The sequence below is a fragment of the Alligator mississippiensis genome, chromosome 3 (genome assembly GCF_030867095.1).
Source record: "Alligator mississippiensis isolate rAllMis1 chromosome 3, rAllMis1, whole genome shotgun sequence".
NCBI classification, from domain to species: Eukaryota; Metazoa; Chordata; order Crocodylia; family Alligatoridae; genus Alligator; species Alligator mississippiensis.
The window spans coordinates 112,579,523-112,601,995 of NC_081826.1; the positions used below are offsets into that span (position 1 = coordinate 112,579,523).

At 38.9% G+C, this 22,473-nt stretch overlaps 1 protein-coding gene across 4 annotated transcripts in view; it reads left to right on the forward strand.

Annotated features, from left to right (window-relative positions):
- The window catches only part of ATP9B (ATPase phospholipid transporting 9B (putative)), a 343,595-nt gene that overhangs the window by 300,834 nt on the left and 20,288 nt on the right, over positions 1 to 22,473 (forward strand). For all 4 annotated transcript variants that reach the window (XM_059724300.1, XM_006258252.4, XM_059724301.1 and 1 more), the window contains 7 exons: positions 8,275 to 8,436; positions 10,392 to 10,484; positions 14,883 to 14,966; positions 15,517 to 15,687; positions 17,218 to 17,316; positions 21,421 to 21,510; positions 22,048 to 22,192. In XM_059724300.1, the coding sequence (XP_059580283.1) occupies positions 8,275 to 8,436; positions 10,392 to 10,484; positions 14,883 to 14,966; positions 15,517 to 15,687; positions 17,218 to 17,316; positions 21,421 to 21,510; positions 22,048 to 22,192 (844 nt within the window). The remainder of the gene's footprint in view (positions 1 to 8,274; positions 8,437 to 10,391; positions 10,485 to 14,882; positions 14,967 to 15,516; positions 15,688 to 17,217; positions 17,317 to 21,420; positions 21,511 to 22,047; positions 22,193 to 22,473) is intronic.

Genomic DNA, 22,473 nt, shown 5'->3' on the forward strand with positions numbered 1-22,473 from the left:
CATTTATATCCAAAGACAGCAGAGTTGCTAAAATTAATTACAAGGATACAAAGCTGATCATTTAAAACAGACAGGGAAATGATATGCCCTTAGTAAGGCAGCTTTTGTGTTTACAAAAGTAAAGCTGTCATGTATGAGACATGTTGTATTGTTTAATTCATTTTATTGTGTGTGCTTATTGAAGCAAGACTAATTGTGTTGTTTTGTCAATGTATTGTGAAGAGCAAATCATTCAGTGGCATAAAACCATCACTTCCATGACCTTCGAGACCCACAAAGAATAACTGCTCCATAGCTTGTCTTGAATATTGACCAGCAGTTTTTCCAGATGATCAAGCTGTATTTTTAAGTTAATAATTTTAATATATTTTAACCACGAAGATTGCTAAGTAAAAATGATAACATGCAAGTGCCAGTCATCAAATCATTATTCATAAACATAAACAAAGAACTGAGGCTTTCTGTAGTACTGATTGGAAATCCTTGAGAATTGTTGTAAAAAAGGTAGGAAAAATTCCCTAGAGGTTTTACTGAAAATATTTTGGACACTATCAGAAAAAGTCAGTAATAGAGAAGCAATGAAATAACATTTTCCTTGCACCCACTCTCAAAGAACGTTTTCAGTTTTAAAATATTGTGTATATACTGTACATATATTTTGCATATCAGGTTGATTTCGTGTAAAACAAAAATAACTTTCCAGTTGTACTAGAGGCATTGAATTTCCAGATGTTTTGCATAGAATCATAAGACCATAGGAAGGTAGGGCTGAAAAGGACCTCATAAGGTCATTTAGGTCCCACCCCCTGCTCAAGGCAGGATTATCCCTGACTAAACCATCTCAGCCAAGTTTGTCTAGCATGTTCTTGAAAACTTCCAAGGATGGAGATTGCACAGGTACTCTAAGTAGCCTTCTCCAATGCTTTGACCACCCCCATAATCAGAAAGTTCCTCCTAATCTCCAACCTAAATTTCCCCTGCTGAAGCTTGAGGCCATTGCTTCTAACCTTGTCTCCCATGGCCAAAGAGAAAAGCCTATCTCCATTCTCTCTAAAATCTCCTTTCAGGTATTTGAAGTCTGTTATCAAATCCCCCCTCAGTCTCATCTTCTTCAGACTAAATAACCCTAGTTCTTTCAGCCTTTCCTCATAAGTCTTGCATCCCAAGCCCCTAATCATTCCATTGCTCTCTGCTGGACGCTTTCCAAACTGCCTTTGTCCTTCTTGACATGCGGGGCCCAAAACTGGATGTAGTACTCCAGGTAAGGTCTCACCAGCGCATCTCTGGAGCAATGCAGCCATGGGTACCGAGGCTGTGACCCTTACACAGCAGCCTTTCTTTATTATTGCAAATTGCATGTGCCATCATTAATTTTAAAAAATCCAATTACTTAAAAACACAGAGCTGCCTAGTTTAAAATGTAACTCATATACTACTAACATAATAAATATGTCACTTTTATTTCTTTCTTATGATAAAGAAATGCCCTTATCCCTCCCATCTCAGCAGGGGAAAGAATTTGATAAGATAACTGAGTGGATAGGCAGCCACAGGGCTCCCGAGGGAAGGGAATAGGAGAAGGAAAGGGCAGGTAAAGCTGCTGTAGAGACTGCTTCTCTCCCCCTTGGCTCAGAAGTCACCCAAAGATTTACACCTGTGGCAAGAAAAGAGTTTAGCTTTGTCCCTTCCACCTAATGGCTAGACTGTGTGTGGCAAACGGGCTGATTTTCTTTCGTAGGCCTCCTTCCTTTATGTGAAGTCTTTGGTATCTGTCCCACCCTTCCTGACCTATAACACAGAAACACTGTTTCAAGATTCAAGAGTATGGTCTGGTCAATCATCTTTTTTTGGCTCAGGAAGTCTCTTTTCTAATTCAGGGCAAGTTTGGTGAGGCACCCTTGGGATTTTTGCACCTTCCACACAGCTTTTTAAAGAATCCAGCTCTGTAATTTCATAGCAAGTAGTGGTACCCAGCATCCAAAGCAGCTGTAATGATCAAAGGGACTAGGTCCCAAAGAAGAAAAAGAGTAAGGAATGCAGTGATAACTGATGTCTCTTGCTAACCCAGTAGAAGAACTGGAAAAGTAAGTCTTCGCACCCTGAGCTTTGAGTTTTCCATCTATTGACTCCTCTGTGAAATCCTATGAAATATGAACTTTCATTTCTACCCAGGAGAACTTTTATAATCTTTTCTCCAATGCCTGATGAAGGGTGTTTGTGCCCGAAAGCTTGCAATTAAAGTATTTTTTTTTTTTTAAATCTTGTTGGTCTAATAAAAGATATCTTCTCTATTATGAGTCCTGATTGCCTTTACCTTTCACTGAGCATCCCTGTTCCCTCTAACCCTATGAGATCCATAGCATAAGGCCATTTAACACCACTCAGTGGGCACAAGCAAATGCAAGGATTTTTGTGGGTCGTTACCTCCCTTCACTCTCACACATACACCTTTAAAATTAAAAGCTAAAGTCATGCCTGCCACTTTTAAATCCAGCCCTTGCTATGTCTCATTTTCCTGTGTATCCTTTTAATTGAAAAAAAAAAAAAAAAGAATCCAAATTTAACTCTGATCTACACATTGTTATTTTTGTTATCAACAAATAACATATTTTTGTTGACTTTATTTTTGTTCCTAAATATTTGCATTTAATGTGTATATTAAATTAAAAAATGTCATTGGTTAATAAATATGTTAATTGACATATAGAATGCTATGGCAGAGTACTTATTACTTTTATTCCCTAAGAATAGATATAGTTTAATGAGCAAAATATTAATTTACAGTGCAGTTACATATGTTGAGTTTTTAAAGCATGTCAGTGTGCGACATGAAAGTGTTACATACACATTTTGTTTCAAAGATTTTTGTGTTCGTATGTTGAAATTATTAATGAAAAATATCATTTATTTCAGGTTAGAGTTAGGATAGCTGTATTCTAATCCACGTTGTAGTACTCGATAAGAAAAATGGGTGTTTGTTTGTTATGTGTTCAGTATAAGATTCATGATGTTTTTAACCATTCATTTTCTTGTCTTTAATAAGTGCTAAGGTTTTGTGACTAATGTGATGAGTAACTAAATTGTTGTCATTTGGCAACCTCATCTGTTTTTAATGGATTTTTCTAGAAACTTTCAATTTTCTAGAACATTGCTTATGTCCTTTATTTTTTGCCGTGTTTGGATAAATTACCTCATTTTTAAATAAACGGTGTGGCCATGTCACCAAATTATTAGATTAAGAGTGTGCACTTTTACACAAACCAGGATGAGTGGTCCTTTTGAAATCCCACCTCATGCATTCTGCAGGCATCTTGCAATATCTACCCATAAATTATGTTGTTGAGAGAGCCATGTACACAATAAGCTTCCTTCACTCATGTTAACAAAATTTTTAAAAAATCTTCAGTTAAATAGTTCAGAATGCAGATCTCTTGATTATGTTGTGAGTACCTAATTTATAGCCACAGTTCTTCTTCGCCAAGCCATTGAGTCTTGTATTATACTTAACATAGTTCTTTTGTACATACACATTTACAAGCACTAAAATATTTTCTTTAAGAGGCACTGTAGATAAGATCTAAGTTTGCCATTTCAGAGATCAGATTTTCTTTACAAGCTTTGCCAAGTCTGATCCACCGCTATACCATTTCAAAATGTTATGGTCAAATATCTGTTGCCTAAAACCCATTGGGTAAGAAGTCACTTATCCTGATTGTGCTTAAGACTGACAGTTTCCTGCAAGAAATGGGTAGTCACTTGATGCTACTTTAGGTATTTGATAGCTAATAAGGAAGAAGAACAGTAGCGATATAGCAGCCATAGAAGCTATTGTAGGTGGAATGGAAACCACTAGCAATAAATTTAACACTTCTAAATTCACATGAATCCTAATGAGTACTATATAACCCATACCTTTTTGTCCAAAAAAAGTGGGGGAAAATTAAGGTGTGTATTATCGGTGAGGAAAAGGGCTCCTCATGGTTTCTGTAATTTGCTGGTAGAGGAGGGGGTGGACTGGTGGCAGCATTAATTGGGAGCCATAACAGTTAACACTGCCAAAGCTCTGCCCTCTTTGTGCCCCACCATGCAAAATTTCCAGACCCACGGGCAGCCTCCTTCCCCAGCAACATACCGATAAGGCCAGTGTATAAGGATCTTTCAGAGCCAGAACCTAGTGTCCAATCCAATATGCCAGAACTGACACCATGCACTGGCTCCAGAGCCACTTGCCAGGTTAGATCCAGTGCACCAAGTCTAAGACCACATGACAAGTTGCACTGGCACATGGCTCTAGAGCAGCGTTTCTCAACCTGTGGATTGTGACCCAGAAGTGGGCCGCAAGAACATTGAAGGGGCCATGGAGAGGTCCCAGAAAATTAGGGGTTTCCCCAGGCTGCAACACTGTTAGCCTGCATGGAGCTGGCAGGCAGCTGGTGCCTGGTGAGCACACAGCATTGTGAGAGCAGCCCCAGGAGCCAGAGGGGGAGGGGGCTGGATGCAGCAGCCAGAGGAGCGGGAGAGAGAGAGAGAGAGAGACTGTGTGGGTCAGGGGCAGGGGATTGTGGCTCACAGGTCATAGCAGGCTGATAATTATGCTAATCCCAGTGTGAAAGGTTGAGAACCACTGCTCTAGAGTCAATGCCCAAGGTCACTGCATGACTCCAGCGCCAGCAGGATCAGGCCCCAGTACAGAGCCAATGTGCCAGATCAGGTCCCAGTGTGTGTCCTTAGAGTACAGCCTCCAGGCCCCAGCTCTGGCATGTGACCCCCAGGTCCAGAGACTCCATACCTCAGGTACTTACCTGTACTCAAAGGTAAGATTTTTTTTCCCTCTTGAGACCTTCCAAAAATAAGTGTGTTATGTTATGGGGTTTATTACATGCAAAAAAATTCTGATTTGATCAGTTTATTAACATTATAGTTGGTGGTCAGCAAAACCGAAGAGAAAAACATTTCTAACTTGTCTTCCCAAGGTTTTGAGTAAGAAAGATACTGCTGCCTTAGGCGCCTGGGGTCTTTTTCTGGATTTCATTTACCTTGCCTTATTAGCATTTTCTTGTTGTTTGCATATTAGAAGGCATCATGCTTCTGAAGGTACAGAGCAAGTGAGCTGTATGGTTATGTTTCAGAAGAGTGGTATGGTGGGAGGGGAATGGAATTGCAATGGGCATCTCTTAGAGAGTGGCTCCTAAGTCCTTCTGAGCCAGAGAAGATGGGACTTTGGTAAGGATCATCCCTCTGGATTCTTCACAGGTATTCACTGTATATACAGCATAAGTTCAGACAGTCATTTTGATACTTGAACTCTCTGCAAAATTTATGAAAACTTTTTTATATGATGTCTTTGTAGGTGGCAGATGGTCACTATATTTTTAGCATTGACGTGTCATTTTTTTCAGCATCTAAAAAAAGTGCTTTCTGCATTTAAAAATGTTTTAACTTCTAGTTGAAGAAGCAAAACTAAGTATAGAATTTTATATCTGATTTTTGTAAGAATCAAATCTGTATGAATGATAGGAACACATTTGGAACAGTACACTCTGTGGGCTGATCCAGATGAGCGCAGATGTGCAGTATGTGGCTCTGTAGACATGCAAGCATTCCCCATGCTGCTACTTTACAGTGTAGGCAGGGGTTTTTTGGTCAAAAAAAACCCATGCCAAAAAAAGTGAGGCAGTGCACATGGTGGCAGCATGTATCACCCAAAACTGGAGCCTGGCTGGCCAGAACCACACTTTGGCTGCCAGCCAGGCTTCCTGCTGCAGGAGTGCCATGGCTGCCAGCTCCCCAAGGTCTCAGGCCAGCACAGTTGTTGGCCCCAGCCTCTCCTACCCCACCTGCCACGTGCCAGAGCACGCATGACATGAGCATGCCCCAGGTACAAGTAGCAGCGGCACAAGTTGTGCTGCTGCTACATGTCCTCAGGGAAACGTATGTTCCTGCTCGTCTGGATGCTCCGTGTGGTGTTAATTTTTTTGTCAATCAGTCCTCTGCTAGCTGTTTGTGTAGCATTCTGCACCCGAATACACAACTGGAACAAATGGAGATATAAGTTCATGTTAGTCTCTGATGAAAAATGGCATTTTAATACCAAGTTCAGGATCTTGTCTTGCAAAGGAGCATTCTCTTTGTATGTGCACAGAATTTTTGGAGAATCAGTCTGGAAACATTAGGTAATGGGAAAAGCTTAATCTGAGAAGTTCCAGTATTTTATGCTAAGCCTTGGCAACGTCATTTCAGACATTAACAAGTTATGATTGCTCAGATATTACTAATATGTGACAGTGTTAACATGCTGGTCTGAAGTTGCAGATGGTGGTCTTTTCACTACACTTGCTTCTTGCACTTTCTTGAACACCCTGGCTGTGGTACCAGCAATGATCAGCTTGGGTGGGGGAGGAATGGGAAGAAACTTACGCTGTTTGTAGGCCAGGTATAATAATCAAAAATGACTGTGCTACAAACTGCTAACTCAAATGGTCTGTGAAGCCAAGCATAAACTAAATAATAAACAGATGTGAGTCACCAAATATAGAACACTTAAGTCCTAGCTGCAAAGGGACACAAATGAGATGATAGGGTATTAGCAGAAAGATGCAATTTACAGGTCAGAATGTAATAGTAACCTTTCACTGTGAAAATTGAAAATTAACCTTGGGAGTATTGGATCATTTGCAGCTTATATGGTAGTTTTATTGGAGAGGAAAATCTTTAAAAGACTTTCCCTGTGATTTTGGATCTAAAAGTAGTGTTTTTAAAGCATGCTTATTTCTTTTTCTTTTCTTGTAAGAATATTTTCTCCCTATTTTCATTTATTTGTGTCTACAGTGGTATTCACCAACACTGATATCAACCTATATTAGGTTATTCAATGTGGTGCTCAAGCCCCTTCTCTTTAAGATACTTTCACTGCATATAGCCCATCATAAGCTCTTATGACGGGTAGATCCTCGGCTGGTATCAGTTGACTTAAGTGGAACTGTGACAAATTGTACTAGCTGAGGATTCCCCCTTCTGTAGTCGTCTCTCACATCACAGATTCCACTACACTAATTAAGGTTTAATTCTGGCAGAAGAAAGCTGACCCAATTGCAGAGGGCCTGCATCAAGGGGTACTTGGGTGGATCATCGGCCTAATGGCTGTTCCACCCTTCAGGTCAAATTTGTTAAAGATATTTAGGCAATGTTTGGTCATGTGAGACAAAGGGTAAGTGGAATTTTGGAAGCTAAGTCTGTTAGAAAAATTACCCATAAAATATAGAATATGTCATATCTACTAAGGAATGATAAAGCGGTTTCTGAGTTAACTCTTTTTTTCAGGGACTAAATCCAGTGGCAGTTTTAACATGGGAAAAATAGCATGTGGCAGTACCTAGACAAAACTCTGAACAAAATAGAAGCTGAGTGTCATGTCATGTTTCAGGAATGTTAAATTAAAAAGCTTTCACCAATTGGGTTTTAGGGGGTGGGGTTTGCTGATCACTTGTGGCTTTTTAAGATATCATGGAAGTAATTTGTACCATTTTCACTGTTTGTAAAAAGGGTGCCTTATAAAATTGATTCTGTGTTTACGCGCATTCAATTTATATATATTCAATTTATATATTTTAAAAGTTTAGTTTTATTATTTTTTGATGGCAGGAACCCAGACAAAATACATTTTACAAGACAGCAGTTCTAATACATATGCCAAATAAAATTTAATAAAAGATATTTTGTCTTTTTTGTTGTTTCAAAAGTGTAATAGGTAAACATCCGTGTAACCATAATATTTTCTTAAGTCTTATATAGAATTACTACTAGGCTCTTATTTTCATGGATTTTTAATTAATGTTTTTATATGTACATTGTAGGGAAAAAGCTATTTTAACTATACTATGTTTTGCCATGTTCCACTGAATATCCTTTATGTATAAATGTATGTGCATTTAGACAAAGCAGCCTTGTTAGTGCTAGAGCTATTAGTTCTGAACAGCATTCCCTAATTCTGATACAGCTCAATTCAGTGAACAACTTTCTGTATATAGAAATAGATCCAAATATATATATATATATATATATATATATATATATATATATATATATATTATCCTTTGACAAAATGTATAAAAAGACTTATGCCATAATGTGAAAATAATTGATATAAAAGTATATGGAGTTTTTTAGCATGCTAGAGAGATTCTTGACCTTTAATCTAAACCCAGTTGTTTGGTTTTCACATAATTTACACAAGGGTGTAATTGACCTTTAACACCTCAATATGTTTTTCTTTAGGTAGCTCTGGTGCAATGGACAGAAAGTGTTGGTCTTACTCTGGTTAACAGGGATCTGACCTCAATGCAACTGAAGACCCCTGGTGGACAGATTTTGACATACTGTATTCTCCAAATTTTTCCCTTCACATCAGAAAGCAAGCGCATGGGAATCATAGTCAGGGTAAAGCTTTTTGAAAACTTAAAAATTTGTTTGTCTTTTACTAAGGGCTCTTACTATGTATTTTTTACAGCCTATCAGGTTATTTACTGTAAAGCGTAGCCTTCTAATGTATGCCTAGTTTACAGGTGTTGTAAGCTTTCCACATTAAAATGAAACAACTGTGTGAATAACATACATTTGGCAAAAATAATACTCAAAGAGCTACTAATACCCTGATGCTGTAGAGCCCTGCATCCCTGTGGAGTTACATTATATTGTCGTCGTCTTCGTGCTTAGGGCAGCTTGCATGACCAAGGCCTGAACCTCCTTTTTTAGTTTTCCGATTGTATTTATTATAGATGCATTAGAATTTTGGGATTAAGGGGTGATATAAAATTTCAAACATGCCATAATATGCAGGGGGTGAGTTAGTGACTAAGGTACAGATTATTTGAAATAGTATCTCATAATGAACAACTGTTGTTAAAACAACAAAATATCCTGTGATACTAAGAACAAGAATGCACGGTATTAGCCTTGTACTTGCAAGACATATTTGACATAAAGACATTTGTAAATTGAGAATAGCAATTGGGAGACATGACATAATTTTATATATTAAATAGTCACTTCATCAAAATATTTATTTTAGAGAAAACTACAAGCCAGTCTCTCTAAGAAGTATACAGAACCCCTGTCCTTCCTTTTTACACTTCTGGGTGGGACCCCTGTCCTTTTTACATTTAAAGCACCTAACATATACTTCACGAGTAAAAATATATATCTTTTGGAATGCCTACATATATATTAATTCAAATGAATGCCAAGAAGAGGATGGCAGACAACCTACACCCCTGTAAGAAGAGGATGGTGATCTTTAGACAGAAATGTATTTATGCTCCATGCCTCAAAGGAAACAAAATCTTCAAGTGGTTAGAACAGGACCCAGAACTCATCAAGTCTGGACTTTGTTCCTATATCTGACACTAACACCCTGTATAACCTTGAGCAAGGCATTTATGCCCACAATTTCAAAAGTGGTTTGTAATTTCAAGTGCACACAACTAAATTCTTGGATAATTAAGGACTACTTTTTAGAGATTCTCTATTGACCTCAGCTGGAAATGTAAGTAAATCTGATCTTGGGTGTATAAAGCTGATCATCCAGAAATTTGAGCTTTTTTCAAAATTTGAGATATCATCTCCCTTCCTCAGTTTCCCTTGGAGTATCCAGATCAGTGCAGATGTTTGGTTCTCCAGGTTCAAGTAACAGAAGTGCAACTTGCCCTGCAACTACTTGTCCCTGGGAAACGCCTGTGCCACATGTGCTTTGGTGTGTGGCATGTTACCCGGGGGCAGTAGGGGAGGCTGGGGCCAGCACTGTGCTGGCCCCAGCAGCCTTACCTGGTGTCCTGAGGGCCTCCCAGGGATGCACCTAGAGCAATCCTGCTGGACAGAGCCCGGCCAACAGTCCAGGCAGCCCAGCTTCACTTTTCAGCAGCTCATGCTACTTGTGCGTGTGCTGCTCCATTTTCCCCCTAGGTTTTCTTGACCCCTGGATATCTAGGGGTCAAAAAAACCCACAGAAAAAAAAAAACAAAGCAGTGAATGCATGGGCAGCGTGCCCTTGCAGCATGGAGAACACCTGACTGTGTGGTATGTGGTGCTGCAGATGTGTCTGGACACTTGTCTGGATGTGTGCCCCTATGTGTAAAATGTGACTTGCAATCGACACAGATAATTTGAACAATTCATTTGTATTTTTATTTGCATATGTGCATCTAAAACCTGGGCAGCGTATATCTTACAAATTGATTTAATTGGGTGATGGCTTTCTAAACTGTTTTAAGATCTTCATATGTGCTTATTTTAAAGTATTTTACTGTCTTAAAGTATGACAAATTGTTTTCTAGGTACAGTCGCTTGATTTGAAATACAGACAAAATCTTTTTCTACTGTTTTTTTTTAAATTACAGGATGAATCTACAGGGGAAATCACATTTTACATGAAAGGTGCAGATGTTGCAATGTCCACCATTGTACAGTACAATGATTGGTTAGAAGAGGAGGTAAGAAATATTATGATTGTTTTCAGTTTCAAGAGAAAAGGCCAAATGATAAATTTTTGTCATGCAAAAATATTTTATGACTGAAGAAGGAGAAACTGTAATTTCTCATTTAACACAGATGCTATTGGAATAGGTTCAGAGATAGAAATCTTGAGCCAAAACAGTAATGGATTGTGAAATGCTATTACGTGTCTCATGAAAAGGTTTTAAGGAGTTGCAGTTGTTTCCAGTTTTTATAACCCTGAAAGAAAAGCAAAGGTAACAATTTGACTAAAAGACATAGTGATCTAAAACTAAAAATATTTTTATTTTGGCAAATGACCATTGCAAAGCAAATGTACTCACACAACCTAATTACTCCTGAGATATATTTTCAGTACAATCCTTTTTGTCCAGGGAAACAGTTTTAAACATTTTTATTCTTAAATTGTACAGTTGTTCGGGAATTCTGAAATATCATTGTAGATGTAATCATAATGAGTGTTTTTTCTTAAACATGATTTGTAGACATCAGATTTTTTCAGTAATCCAAGCTCAGTGAATACATGTCTTTGCACAAAATAAATTTCAAAACTGCTTTAATACTTCCATTGTGGTGTGGGTAGTAGGCACCAGCAATCATCTTAATCTGACCCTACATACAGACAATATGGTAATACAATGATCGCACCATGTATGTTCATAATGGTATTGGCAATATGAATCAATATCTGCTTCAGGGCAGTTTGATTTATTCAGGGACATGAATAAATTAAACTCCCTCAAGACCTAGCAAAATGTCATAAAAATTACTTTTGGCGATAACGATACACAATTAATTGTGAAATACTTGTTTAATCTATTTAGCATTATGAGGTCAAATCAATAAGTGTTTTGCACCAGGAATACAACATGAGGCTTGTTTTTCATTAAGACAGTTGTTTTATGCTGTTTTTAAGTCTATTTTTAGTGTGTTGTCTTTTAATCGAAAAGAACCACACTTCCTGTGAAGAAATCATATTTTCTTAACAGTCATTGCTTAGCTCAATTACATGTACTTTAGCCATGTACAATACTAGTTTTAATCCATTCTAAAACTTCAGTCAGATGGAATTTTACTTATTAAAAAGATTGGCAGGAGGAATCCAGGTGACCTAACAATAGCATACTGTGTTACGTAGGAGAACCAAAATGCAGCTTTTTTTCCCCCAGATTTCATCTCTAGCTATGCCAGATGAGCAAGTACTGGCAACATTAGAGTTGGAAAATAACCTTTAAGTCCATTTCCTTTAGTACATCTTGCCAAAACAACTTGTTTTAAGTTACTTTATGTTGCTTTATTGCTTTCTTCTATCTAGTTGTATGTTTTTGCAGCAATCTAGAAACAACATGTTCAACTATAGTGGCAGGTGACTGTGCTCCTGTTTGAGGATCATGCCATTGATTGTTTGAATGTAGCTAGTGATTTTTAACTTCAGTTTTTTAACTGACCTATATCCTCATGAGTAGAAGAAAGAGGAGGAAGAGGAATTATTTCTTATCCCATCACCTAAAAAAAAGTGGGATAAGAAAAAGAATGAAAATTTTCAGCTCAAAATTACATTTTTTGAGGGACAGTTATAAATCAATAAGAATGGCTTCTGAATCATAATTTCACTCTTAGATGCATGTCCCTGAGACTTTGAACAAATAGGTTTCTGAATATTGTTCCTCTATAGCACATTTATCTAACAAGACAGTAGGAGTGTTACAAAGCTTACATCTGCCCATCCTTTATCCTACAGATCCTCTTCACAATAGAAGGCTGAGATATTAGAGATGGAAAAAAAATCTTAGATTTAATTTGTTGTTCACAGTCACTTGTTGGTCTCTTGGTGAATTTATACTTCCAAGGTTTTGTATTTCTACTGAATATCTGTGTCATGGGATTTTTTTTCTCCTTTTCAATTACTCTGTATTTTTTACAAATGATCACATTTTATTTTCTGTTATTTCTGGGTACCTTTGCATTATTTGAGTTATTCTGAATTACACAACTCCTCTGAGTTTATCATCTGTGAATTTCATTAGTTTGTTGTTTATCCTTTCATAAAATCACCAATGAAGTTGTAAAACAATACGCATTCTAACAGATTCATGTGTAATTCACTAGGCACTTTCCTTCCATCCAATACGTTACCATTTATACTGGTATTGTGATTACAGCCTCTGTATTTTTGTCTATGCAGTGTGGCAATTTTCAGTTTAACCAAGCCAATACTTGGTTCAAATTTTCAGTTTAACCAAGCCAATACTTGGTTCAACTTTTAAATAAATACTTTTTCAACGAAGACTTCTTGAGGCATGGTATCAGATGCTTTTCTCAGTGTCTGGTGCTCCACGATTATACAAATTGCTTATGTGTCTCAGCTTTGTAAAGAAAAGGACATTTCTGAGAAAAGGAATTACCAGACAGGGTTAAAACTGCTATGTTTTTGTACACATAAGAAACCAATCTCATTATCTTAATATGGAGTCAGAGCTTGCTATAGTACTAGATAGATCAACCTTGATTCTAACTCCCAATCTCATGACTTTTCCCCAGGATGGTTTACATCTGGGATCAATAACCTTATTGCCCCTTGGCCAAATCCAGCCTACAAAGAGATTGGATTTGGTCAGGGAAGCTATGTCCAGATGAGCGAGGCCGTGTGGTATGTGGTGCTGCAGACAGGTCTGTGGCACTGCATACTCAACTGTTCTCCAAGTGCCCCCAGTGATCCCGGGGTCAAAAAAACCCATGCAAAAAAGAAGCAGAGTAGCGCATATTGGGGTAGCACGCACCGCTCAAAACTGGAGTCTGGCCAGCTGTAGCCACACTCCAGCTGCCACCCAGGCTCCAAGCGGCGGGATTGGCAGTGTTTAACCCCCTTCCCTGGTCCCAGACTCCAGCCAGAGTTTGCCTGGGGGCAGGCAGTCCCCGACAAAGACTGGGCTGCATCCCCAGCTGGGCTTGCCCCACCACCCCCTTGTGAGCCAGCCCTCACTGCTCCAGGTAGGGAGCAGAGGGGTGGGGCCAGCCCTGCTCTCTGGAGCAGACAACACAGTCCAGCCTCAGGCTGCAAAGTGTGCTGGGATGTTGGGGAAGTGTGATTGAACTTGAACCAGGAAGGGATCTAGGACAGAAGTTTCATAAACCGGTTTGACCCAAATCAGTTAAGTCTGATGCTACATTCAACCAGGTTTACCTTAAACCAGTTTCAGCCATTTTGAAACTGGTTTATGTGCACTGAGCTTATGTTCTGTTACAGATTTAAACCAGTTTCTGATTACTTAAACCAATTTATGTGCAACTTTTGTCCCTAGCCAAGGTGTGCTGCTGCCGCTTGTCCCCAGGGAAACAAATGTTCATGCTCGTGTGGACACAGCTATAAGATCCAAACAAGCCTAGAGCAGCATGGAGAATGAGGCGTCCTACAACTGACCCAAGCCACCCAACCCCTATACAGCAGCCTCCTCTGCAGCCCTCCCTGCTGCTCTGCCATGCCTGCACTTATCCAGGTCCTGTGCAGCGAGAGTATCTGTAGCCAAGGAAGCATAAGCAACTTGAGCTCTTCTAGGGTTGTCTATTTGCAGCTTATGTGGCAAGGAGCCAGGTCACAAGCTCCAGGCTGGAGCAGCAAAAAGTTGCTGACCCTGGTCTACATGCGAGTCGCAACTTTAGCCTCTGAATAGATGCCTTACATGGTGCAAAGGGAAAAATAATTATTCTTTTATCTTTATTTACAACAATAAAGTTTCATAAATACAGCAGTTGCATTCAAATAAGGGGTGGCCAGTTTGTGGCCTGGGCAGCCTGTGTGTGGCACATGGCAGATTGGGATGGGGACAGATAGAACAGTGGCAGCTAAAGCAGAAAACGGAACAGCAGATCAGGCAGGAGCACAGGTCAGGAAGCAAAAAACAAAGCAGCAGATTGGGCAGGGGAAGGGGTTTGGATTGGCACTCAGGGAAGATGCAAAGCTAATTTGTGGCATGCCTACCAAAAAAGCTTGTGTGTGTCCCCGCCCCCCTCCCCCCCCATCCTAAAAAATCTCAGGTCTTGTCCTGACTATATTTCTGGAATCCCTTGATATTTATTCCTTTTTTAAATTGAGTTGCTTTTAGTTGTTTTTATGTGAGGTTTGCTCAAGAAGTTCCTCAGACTGGACAATATAATCAAGTTTATTTTCTTACAGGATGATATCACAAATATCATTGGGGTTTTTTTCCTCTTATCTATTAGTTAGACATCATTTTACCTAGTGTTCAGACCAACCTTACAGGGCTAGAAAACCAAATTGGTTGTTCTTGACCATAAAACTTTTGTGTATGTAGTATCATATAATATGGTGTTTTAATTAATACCTGCACGATTCTTCTGTATTTTTGTCTATGCAGTGTGGCAACATGGCACGAGAAGGATTGCGCACTCTGGTTGTTGCCAAAAAGTCATTAACAGAAGAACAATACCAAGATTTTGAGGTATAAAAAGATACACTCATCAATGTTCCTAACATGGCTCATGAATTCAAGTAAAGCAAAGTAACACAATAAGGAATGTTGTTGTTTTTATTTTATTTAAATAACACATTGTTATTTAAAATATTGGTTACAACAGTTTTACTCAAATGCCTTTGAACAAAAATGTTGTATGGTGTCATATCTAACTGAAATACCGTTATTCCTCAGTATCTATTCCAAAGTCATATATAAGATGTTGGTCCTACAAGGACCATAACTGTTTAAGTGTCCTCAAGCCTGCTCTTAATTTGTCTTCACAAAGTTCACTGTGAACATTAGAAAAGGAAACTTGAAACTGATTTGTTGACTTAAAATTAAATGATTAAAGTGCAACTTTTACTTTACAGAATTGTGTAGGGGTTTTTTGGTGGTTTTAGGATATTTAAATAAGATACTGCATCATGAATCTTCATTGTCAGCAAATCCTAACAGACTAAAGATTCATTTTCTCTTTCTCAGTGGTAGCCAGATGTCTCTAACTGATTTTTGGTTTTTGTGTTTCTGCAAGCAGAATCGATATAACCAAGCAAAGTTAAGCATACATGATAGAGCCCTGAAGGTTGCTGCTGTGGTGGAGAGTTTGGAGAGAGAAATGGAATTGCTATGTCTCACTGGAGTAGAAGATCAGCTACAAGCTGATGTTAGACCAACTCTGGAAATGCTGAGAAATGCTGGAATAAAGGTACCACTTGCTCATTTCCAAAGGGCAATTAGCATAACATTTTGATTGTAAAAATACCAGCATTGTGTACCTGCAGCAGGTGGTACCAGCATTTAGTTGGCTGATCTCTGGCAAATCCTTTCTGGGGCTTATTCACTTCACAGCTAGTCACCCTGATATCTGATGAGGCTCTCCCTTGCATTGCATGCTCCCATTTTGCTGAGCTGCCATCTTACACATTTCTCAGCTGCTGGTCTGACATATAACATCATCTGGACCATAGGGAAAGGGTTTCTTGACTCCTTCTGATTGGTTGCCTCACCCTTCTCTCTCCTTTCTACACCAGAATCTCTCTTCCTCAATACATGCTACCTTAACCTCCTTCCTCTCTATCTCCCCTCCTCTCCCCGCTGCCCTGCCCTCAGCGGACAAGGGAGATGAAAACAGTAGACAGCGGCTACATAGAGACCCAGTATTGAATAGGGTCAGGGCCGGCCCACAATTTTGGGGGCCCCCCTGCAAAATATAGTTTTGGGGGTCTCCCTGATGCAATGAAGCCGGGAGGGGACGGGGATGGCAAGCAGCTGAAGAAGCCGGCAGCAGGGAGCAGGGGTGGCGAGTGGCCAGATGAGAAGCTGGCGGTGGCGGCAACACAGAGCGGTGGCAACCACCTGCCCTCCCCCCCCCCCCCTTGCTACAGCATTGATTTGAAGTGTTCATGGCCACAGGGGGCCCCTTGGCTGCGGGACCCCCTCTGGCCACAGGTTTTGCAGGATAGGACAGGCCGGCCCTGAATAGGGTAGTTGGAAACAGAAAGGAACTAAGAAAATTCATGCCATTCCTGAACTTGTCCATTTTACTTGTATATTTTTGCATCTCTTTCTCCAACCCCTGAAATGTTTTTGTCCTGTTAAAATGTAAACTCTGGATCACAATCTGTGTCATCTTAGATATGTGAGTTAGGGTATAGCAAGTTTGGGGTGAAATTCTCATTTTCAGTTCTCACCTCTTTACAACACCTAGAAGAGTTGGAACAGGGAAGAAACCGTGTCTATGCACAGAAACTCTGGAAGACAGATCTGGAGGCTATATCACAAGAGCTTGTATACAAACCCCAATGCAAACGGTGTACTGAGAATGAAGCCACAAGGGTTATGTTACAGGCAAGACTACACCATTCTGTACTACAGAAATTCTGGGCAGCACTGTAATCCACAAAGCAGCCCCAGGAGACTGCCATCATTTACTGTTCTCAGCAGGCTTCTCCAAGCCTAGGCCTGGGAAAACACAAAAATGGCTTAAAGCTTCTTAGGTTGTAGATAATGTGCTGAGCCTTGTAAAGACACCACTCAAAATCTCACCCTGTGTGCACTATTGTACTGAAAATTATACATTTCATTAACTTAATTTAATAATGTGCAGCCAGTAAATCCTCCTGTTTGTCAGATTCAGCTCTCAAGGAGGAGATTTGAGGAAGACGTGTGTATCATTCAGTTTTTGAGATCAGTGACCTTAATGTTCAACTGAATTAATTTCAACATTGTTTTGCAGATATGGATGTTAACAGGAGATAAACTGGAGACAGCTACTTGTATTGCAAAAAGTTCCCACTTAGTATCTAGAACTCAAGATGTTCACATTTTCAGACCTGTAAGTATAGCTCCAAATATTGATTTTATTTTTTTTTAAACTGGCCTGGTGAAGTAAGGGTTAAATTTTAAAATATTGGTTTATAAATGATGGATTATTCATAATGAATTTGATATTCATGTTAATAGATTAATTACAAAAATGGTGTGGTGTTATTGTGAACATCAGATTACAGTTCCATAGAAATTGTACTTTGTGGTAACTATTTGAAGACTGAAGATTGTAAATCATTATGTATGTCTGGCATTTTACAGAAGATACATTTGTTCTTACCCACCAGTCTTTATGCTTAAGTAATTCATTTGATTTCTGCAAACTTATTCCTGAATTACATTGGTGGAAGTGAGAGTCCAAAGTCCTTCTGCAAAGAGGCTCATTTTTTTAATCTACTGTGTTTTTCAAGTAAAATTTATATTTTATTCCTTGTCTCTTGAAAACAATTAATAGATAAGTAAACTCAATATCAATTTATATACATTTTTGTTATAATTGAATAATGTCAACTATGCTGAATTCAAACAAAAATAAAGATTTCCCAGGCCTTGATTGATGATGTGTGATCAGACATAATATGTCTGTGTTTGTTCTAAATGAACCACTTGCACCTACAGAAATAATTATTTGAATATAATTTACATGTAAATGTAGTTTCTTCTGAAGCATCAGAATGGCAAATTAGGCCCTGCAGACTACTATTTGCAATTAAATTATTAATGCTTCTGATAAAACTTCAGATCAATTTTTGTTGACCTTTCCATGTTGTAACACCACAAATTAAGTCTTCCTGAATAAAATCTATTTAGCTTGAGTTTGATTTTTATTTTCATTACCTAGATTAGTAATAAGAGATCAACATAGAACTGTGTTAATTTAGAATACATGAAGTTTTAAATTAGTTAGAAAATGCATTTATACAGAATTCTATCTTGTCCATGCCTGCACTTCTCAATCAGTTTGGAGAAAAGGTGGTTTACCATGTTACAGTACTTAAAATTGAGTGAACAATGATTCATATAAATATTAAGTTTGACATGATCAGTTTTTTGAGGAGTCTCCCACATGTCCGTTAAAAATATGGTATGACCATGGCTCATTTTTAATTCAGTTTTGATAAGTAACTTTTGGACTTATAATAGGATACATTACACTATATCTTTGCCTAACACTAATACTCTAAATACAAATTGTCACCAAAAAAATATTTAACATTCAGGCTCTCAAAAAGGTTAGTTTCTTTTATGCTTTTTTAATATTCTTTTAATTTTTGTGCAAGGTTCTCAGATGATGATTTTTTTCTGTGGTGGAATAAGCAGGCATTTTCAAACTCTTCCTTTCTCTGTATTAGTTGACTGGCAACCCTCAAGAGAAAAAAAAAATGAGCTCATCAGCCAGTGCAGAACTAGGGAAGTACAAGGAAATCATTAGTAAACAGGTTTAAAGCTAACAAAAGCAAGTTCTTTTTCACTCAGCCTGTGACTAACTTGTGAAACTCATTGCCTCAAGATACTGTAGAGCAGGGGTATGCAACTTTTCCATCTGTAGGCTGGGTTAGAAGTGGACACTAGGACCCAGCCCCTGCTTCTCCTTGCAGTGGCATGGGGAGAGCACCCACAGCCAAAGTCCCTCACTGCCAAAGCCCCACAGGGCTGATCCAGTGGTTCTGCGGGCTGGATCCTGCCAGTGAGCCACGGGTTGTTGACCCCTATTGTAGAGGCAACAATTGAACCAGATTCAAAAGAGAATTAGACAAATTCATACAGTATAGGTCCTTCAGTGGATATTAAACATTATGGGCATTTATACACATATATTTGTCTGCTCCAATGTGCCAGAGATCCAGAGCAGACTCGATTAATCATTTGTATAAACAGCAAAATGCACATCAGCACTGAGAAAATGGCTGGAGTGTGCTTTTGAACTTAAACACCTTCAATGAGTTTTAGTTCAAAAGTGCTCCGCCACCATTTTCTCAGCAATGACACATTTCTCCATTTATACAAAAGTATGCACCGCAGTGCCGGGCGCTTTTAAAAGCACATGTACAAATGCCCTATAGTTACAGGTCCAGATTCAGACTTCCTATACCTCTAAACAATGGAAGCTGTAAGAGAAGAGGGGAAGGGAACAGATCAGACTGGATAGGCCCTGCATAAATGCCCTGTTAGCATACACTCTGTGCCACCGTGAGATACAGAATACTGAGTTAGACCTGTCACCTGACCTAGGGTAGCATCTCTTGTGTTCCAAGTAGAGACATCTCTCAATCCCTGAAATGCTGTATACTGGCTGTGTCTACCTGAGATGCTAACTGAGCAGTAGCCAAAGACCACTGTGCAGTAGCGTCGCAGGGCAAAAAGCATGACACAACACTACTGCACAGTAGTCTCAAGCTAGTATGCAGTCAGCATCACAAAAAAGTCATTTGGCAATGTTACTGCACAGTAACTCAGGTTGAACTTGTTTATACAAGTACTAGATGACTGCACAGTAACAACTGTGCAGTCAGCGTCTCGTGTAGACACAGCCAGAAAGAGTAGTTGTCCCTTCCCCTAGTCCCAGTGGCATGAATAATAAAAAAAACTTTTCCACTGATTATGTTTAACTTTGAAAGGAAGGAAAAAGAATTCCACATCTGCTGTTTTAGGAAGAGTTTTTGTCACTGTTGTTGTTGGGGTACATTAAAACACATCTACAGTTCTTTATATGCAGTTAATCCACTGTGAGGAGTTCTTACTGCTTCCAAATCCAGATCTATGATTTCTACTATTGAAGAGAGAGAGGTCCCAGGAAGGCTGGTTCTGGTTTTGAGCCCAAAACAGTGTTGCTTCAAACCATTTTGTATACTGATGGAGACTCAGAAATTTTAAATGTTATGGCCGCATTCAGACTAACACAGCTGTGCAGTACGTGCCACCGCAAATGTGTGTGGTGCCACATACTGCACATTTAGATGTTCTCTGCACTGCCAGGGAGCGCTGCCCATGCATGTGCTGATCCGCTTTTTTCTGCAGGTTTTTTTGACCCCTTGACATCCAGGGGTCAAAAAAACCCACAGGAAAAAAAAGTGGAGTAGTACACACTGCTCAAAAGTGAAGCGGGGCTGCCCAGGGCCATGCTCTGGCTGCCGGCCAGCCTCCATATGGCAGAATCGCCATTGCTGCAGCCCCAAGAGGACCCCAGGACTCCAGGTAAGACTGGTGGGGCCAACCCAGTGCTAGCCTCCACCTCCCCTACCCCACTCCGGGTAACTTGCCATGCACCAAAGCACACATGGCATAGGCATTCCCCAGGGACAAGTAGCAGTGGCACAAGGTGCGCTGCCTACTTGTCCCCGGGGAACCAAACGTCCACACTTATCTCATCCACCCTCTTGTGAATGGTAATTCAAACAATCCTACCCAGTATTCAATACTTTGTGTATAAAAGCCAGTACATTTGAAATCTGTTGAATGTTCAATATTTTAATTTGCTCCAGAAAATTTCAGTGCCCAAACTTTGAATTCATTCTGCATTTTACAAATCTAATTCAACACTGTGATATACGTATGGGACCAAAAAATACTGCATGCTCTTATGGCACTTTGTGCTGGTTGTTCAGATTCAAAATAGTCCTTGTATAGTGAACTAATATAAATTTTCTCAAGTATAAATGCCAAATCAAAAAATATATAGGGCTAGTAATTATATTTCTTTGCTTCTTGAGTTGTTTACTTCTCATCTAAACCAACAGAACTATTAATAGGGGAACATCACATTATTCCACAAATGTTCAACTTATTATCAAATTAAATCATTTTTTTCTGAATTTGGGGGTTTATTGAGAGTTACCAGACTTGAATGTCTTGTCTGCATAAACTACTTCTTTGGTGAGGTACTGAATGAGCTGCCTACTCAGATTTGTTTCATGTTTCAAGATTTCTTTTGCATCTAAATTCTCTCGCCTGCAATAGGAAAGTTGTAAACCTACTGCTATGTAGGTACATTCACATTGGAGAACAAGTCTTGGAATGTTTTCTGCTTGTGTTTTCTAAATAAGTTGTCATATTTCCATTCACAGTTGTTCAGCAATTAAATCCTTCCATTTTGTGTTTATTGGTATTGAAGGTAACCAATCGAGGAGAAGCTCACTTAGAACTAAATGCCTTTAGAAGAAAGCATGACTGTGCCTTGGTAATATCTGGCGACTCTCTAGAGGTGAGATCTGGGTTTCTATCAGATGTCTTTTAACTGTATCAGAGTATATAGAAAGGAAATTATCATCTTCATTTATTTAAAAAGGCTTTCAAAATCCTCCTTAAATCCTACTTTAAATTATCCTCATGGTTGCTAGTACGGTTTAATTGAGCAATAATTAAGAAACACCTCAACTAGACAACAAAATTTTGTTCATTTCATGGATTGTCACCAAAAACAAGGCTCACTGAATGGTAACATAATGAAACACATATACAATACAATTCAGTAATGTATATAACTAAGTTGTTTTGTCTTTTCTGTCAACACCAAAGAAATAACTATAAAAGTGCAATAGTTTACAATAAGCCAAGTTAAAAAAAAATGTGAACACCTTATTTCTCACATTGATAGCATTAAAGCAATACTCTGTATAAAAAAATTTTTAAAAGGTATTTCATTTTCCCTGATATTAATTTCTCAGTAGTGAAATGAGCCCAGACTGGGGTGCCACTCACACTTTGGAATGAATGTCATGTAAGATACTTTTTTCCATAGGTTTGTCTGAAATATTATGAACATGAGTTTGTAGAGCTGGCATGCCAGTGCCCTGCTGTAGTGTGCTGTCGCTGTTCACCCACCCAGAAAGCCCATATTGTGAAACTCTTACAACACCACACTGGAAAACGCACATGTGCAATAGGTAAGTGTCAGGTCCAGTTTCATTGTCAGGAATTAGAACTTGGTAAATTTGGCCAATAGATGGCAACAGGGAGAAGTAAATTAAAAGCAAATCCAAAGGATTACATACCAATGTTTCAAGATCTTTCACTAACAAATATTACTGTTTTTCCATAAATGATGCCGTTGCAAGAGAAGGGGGGGGCAAGTTAAAATGCTTATGAAAAATATTTTGACCTTTGAAACTATATAACTTTTAACCCAAGTATTAATATCAAGAATTTAATGAAGCTAAGTACAGTA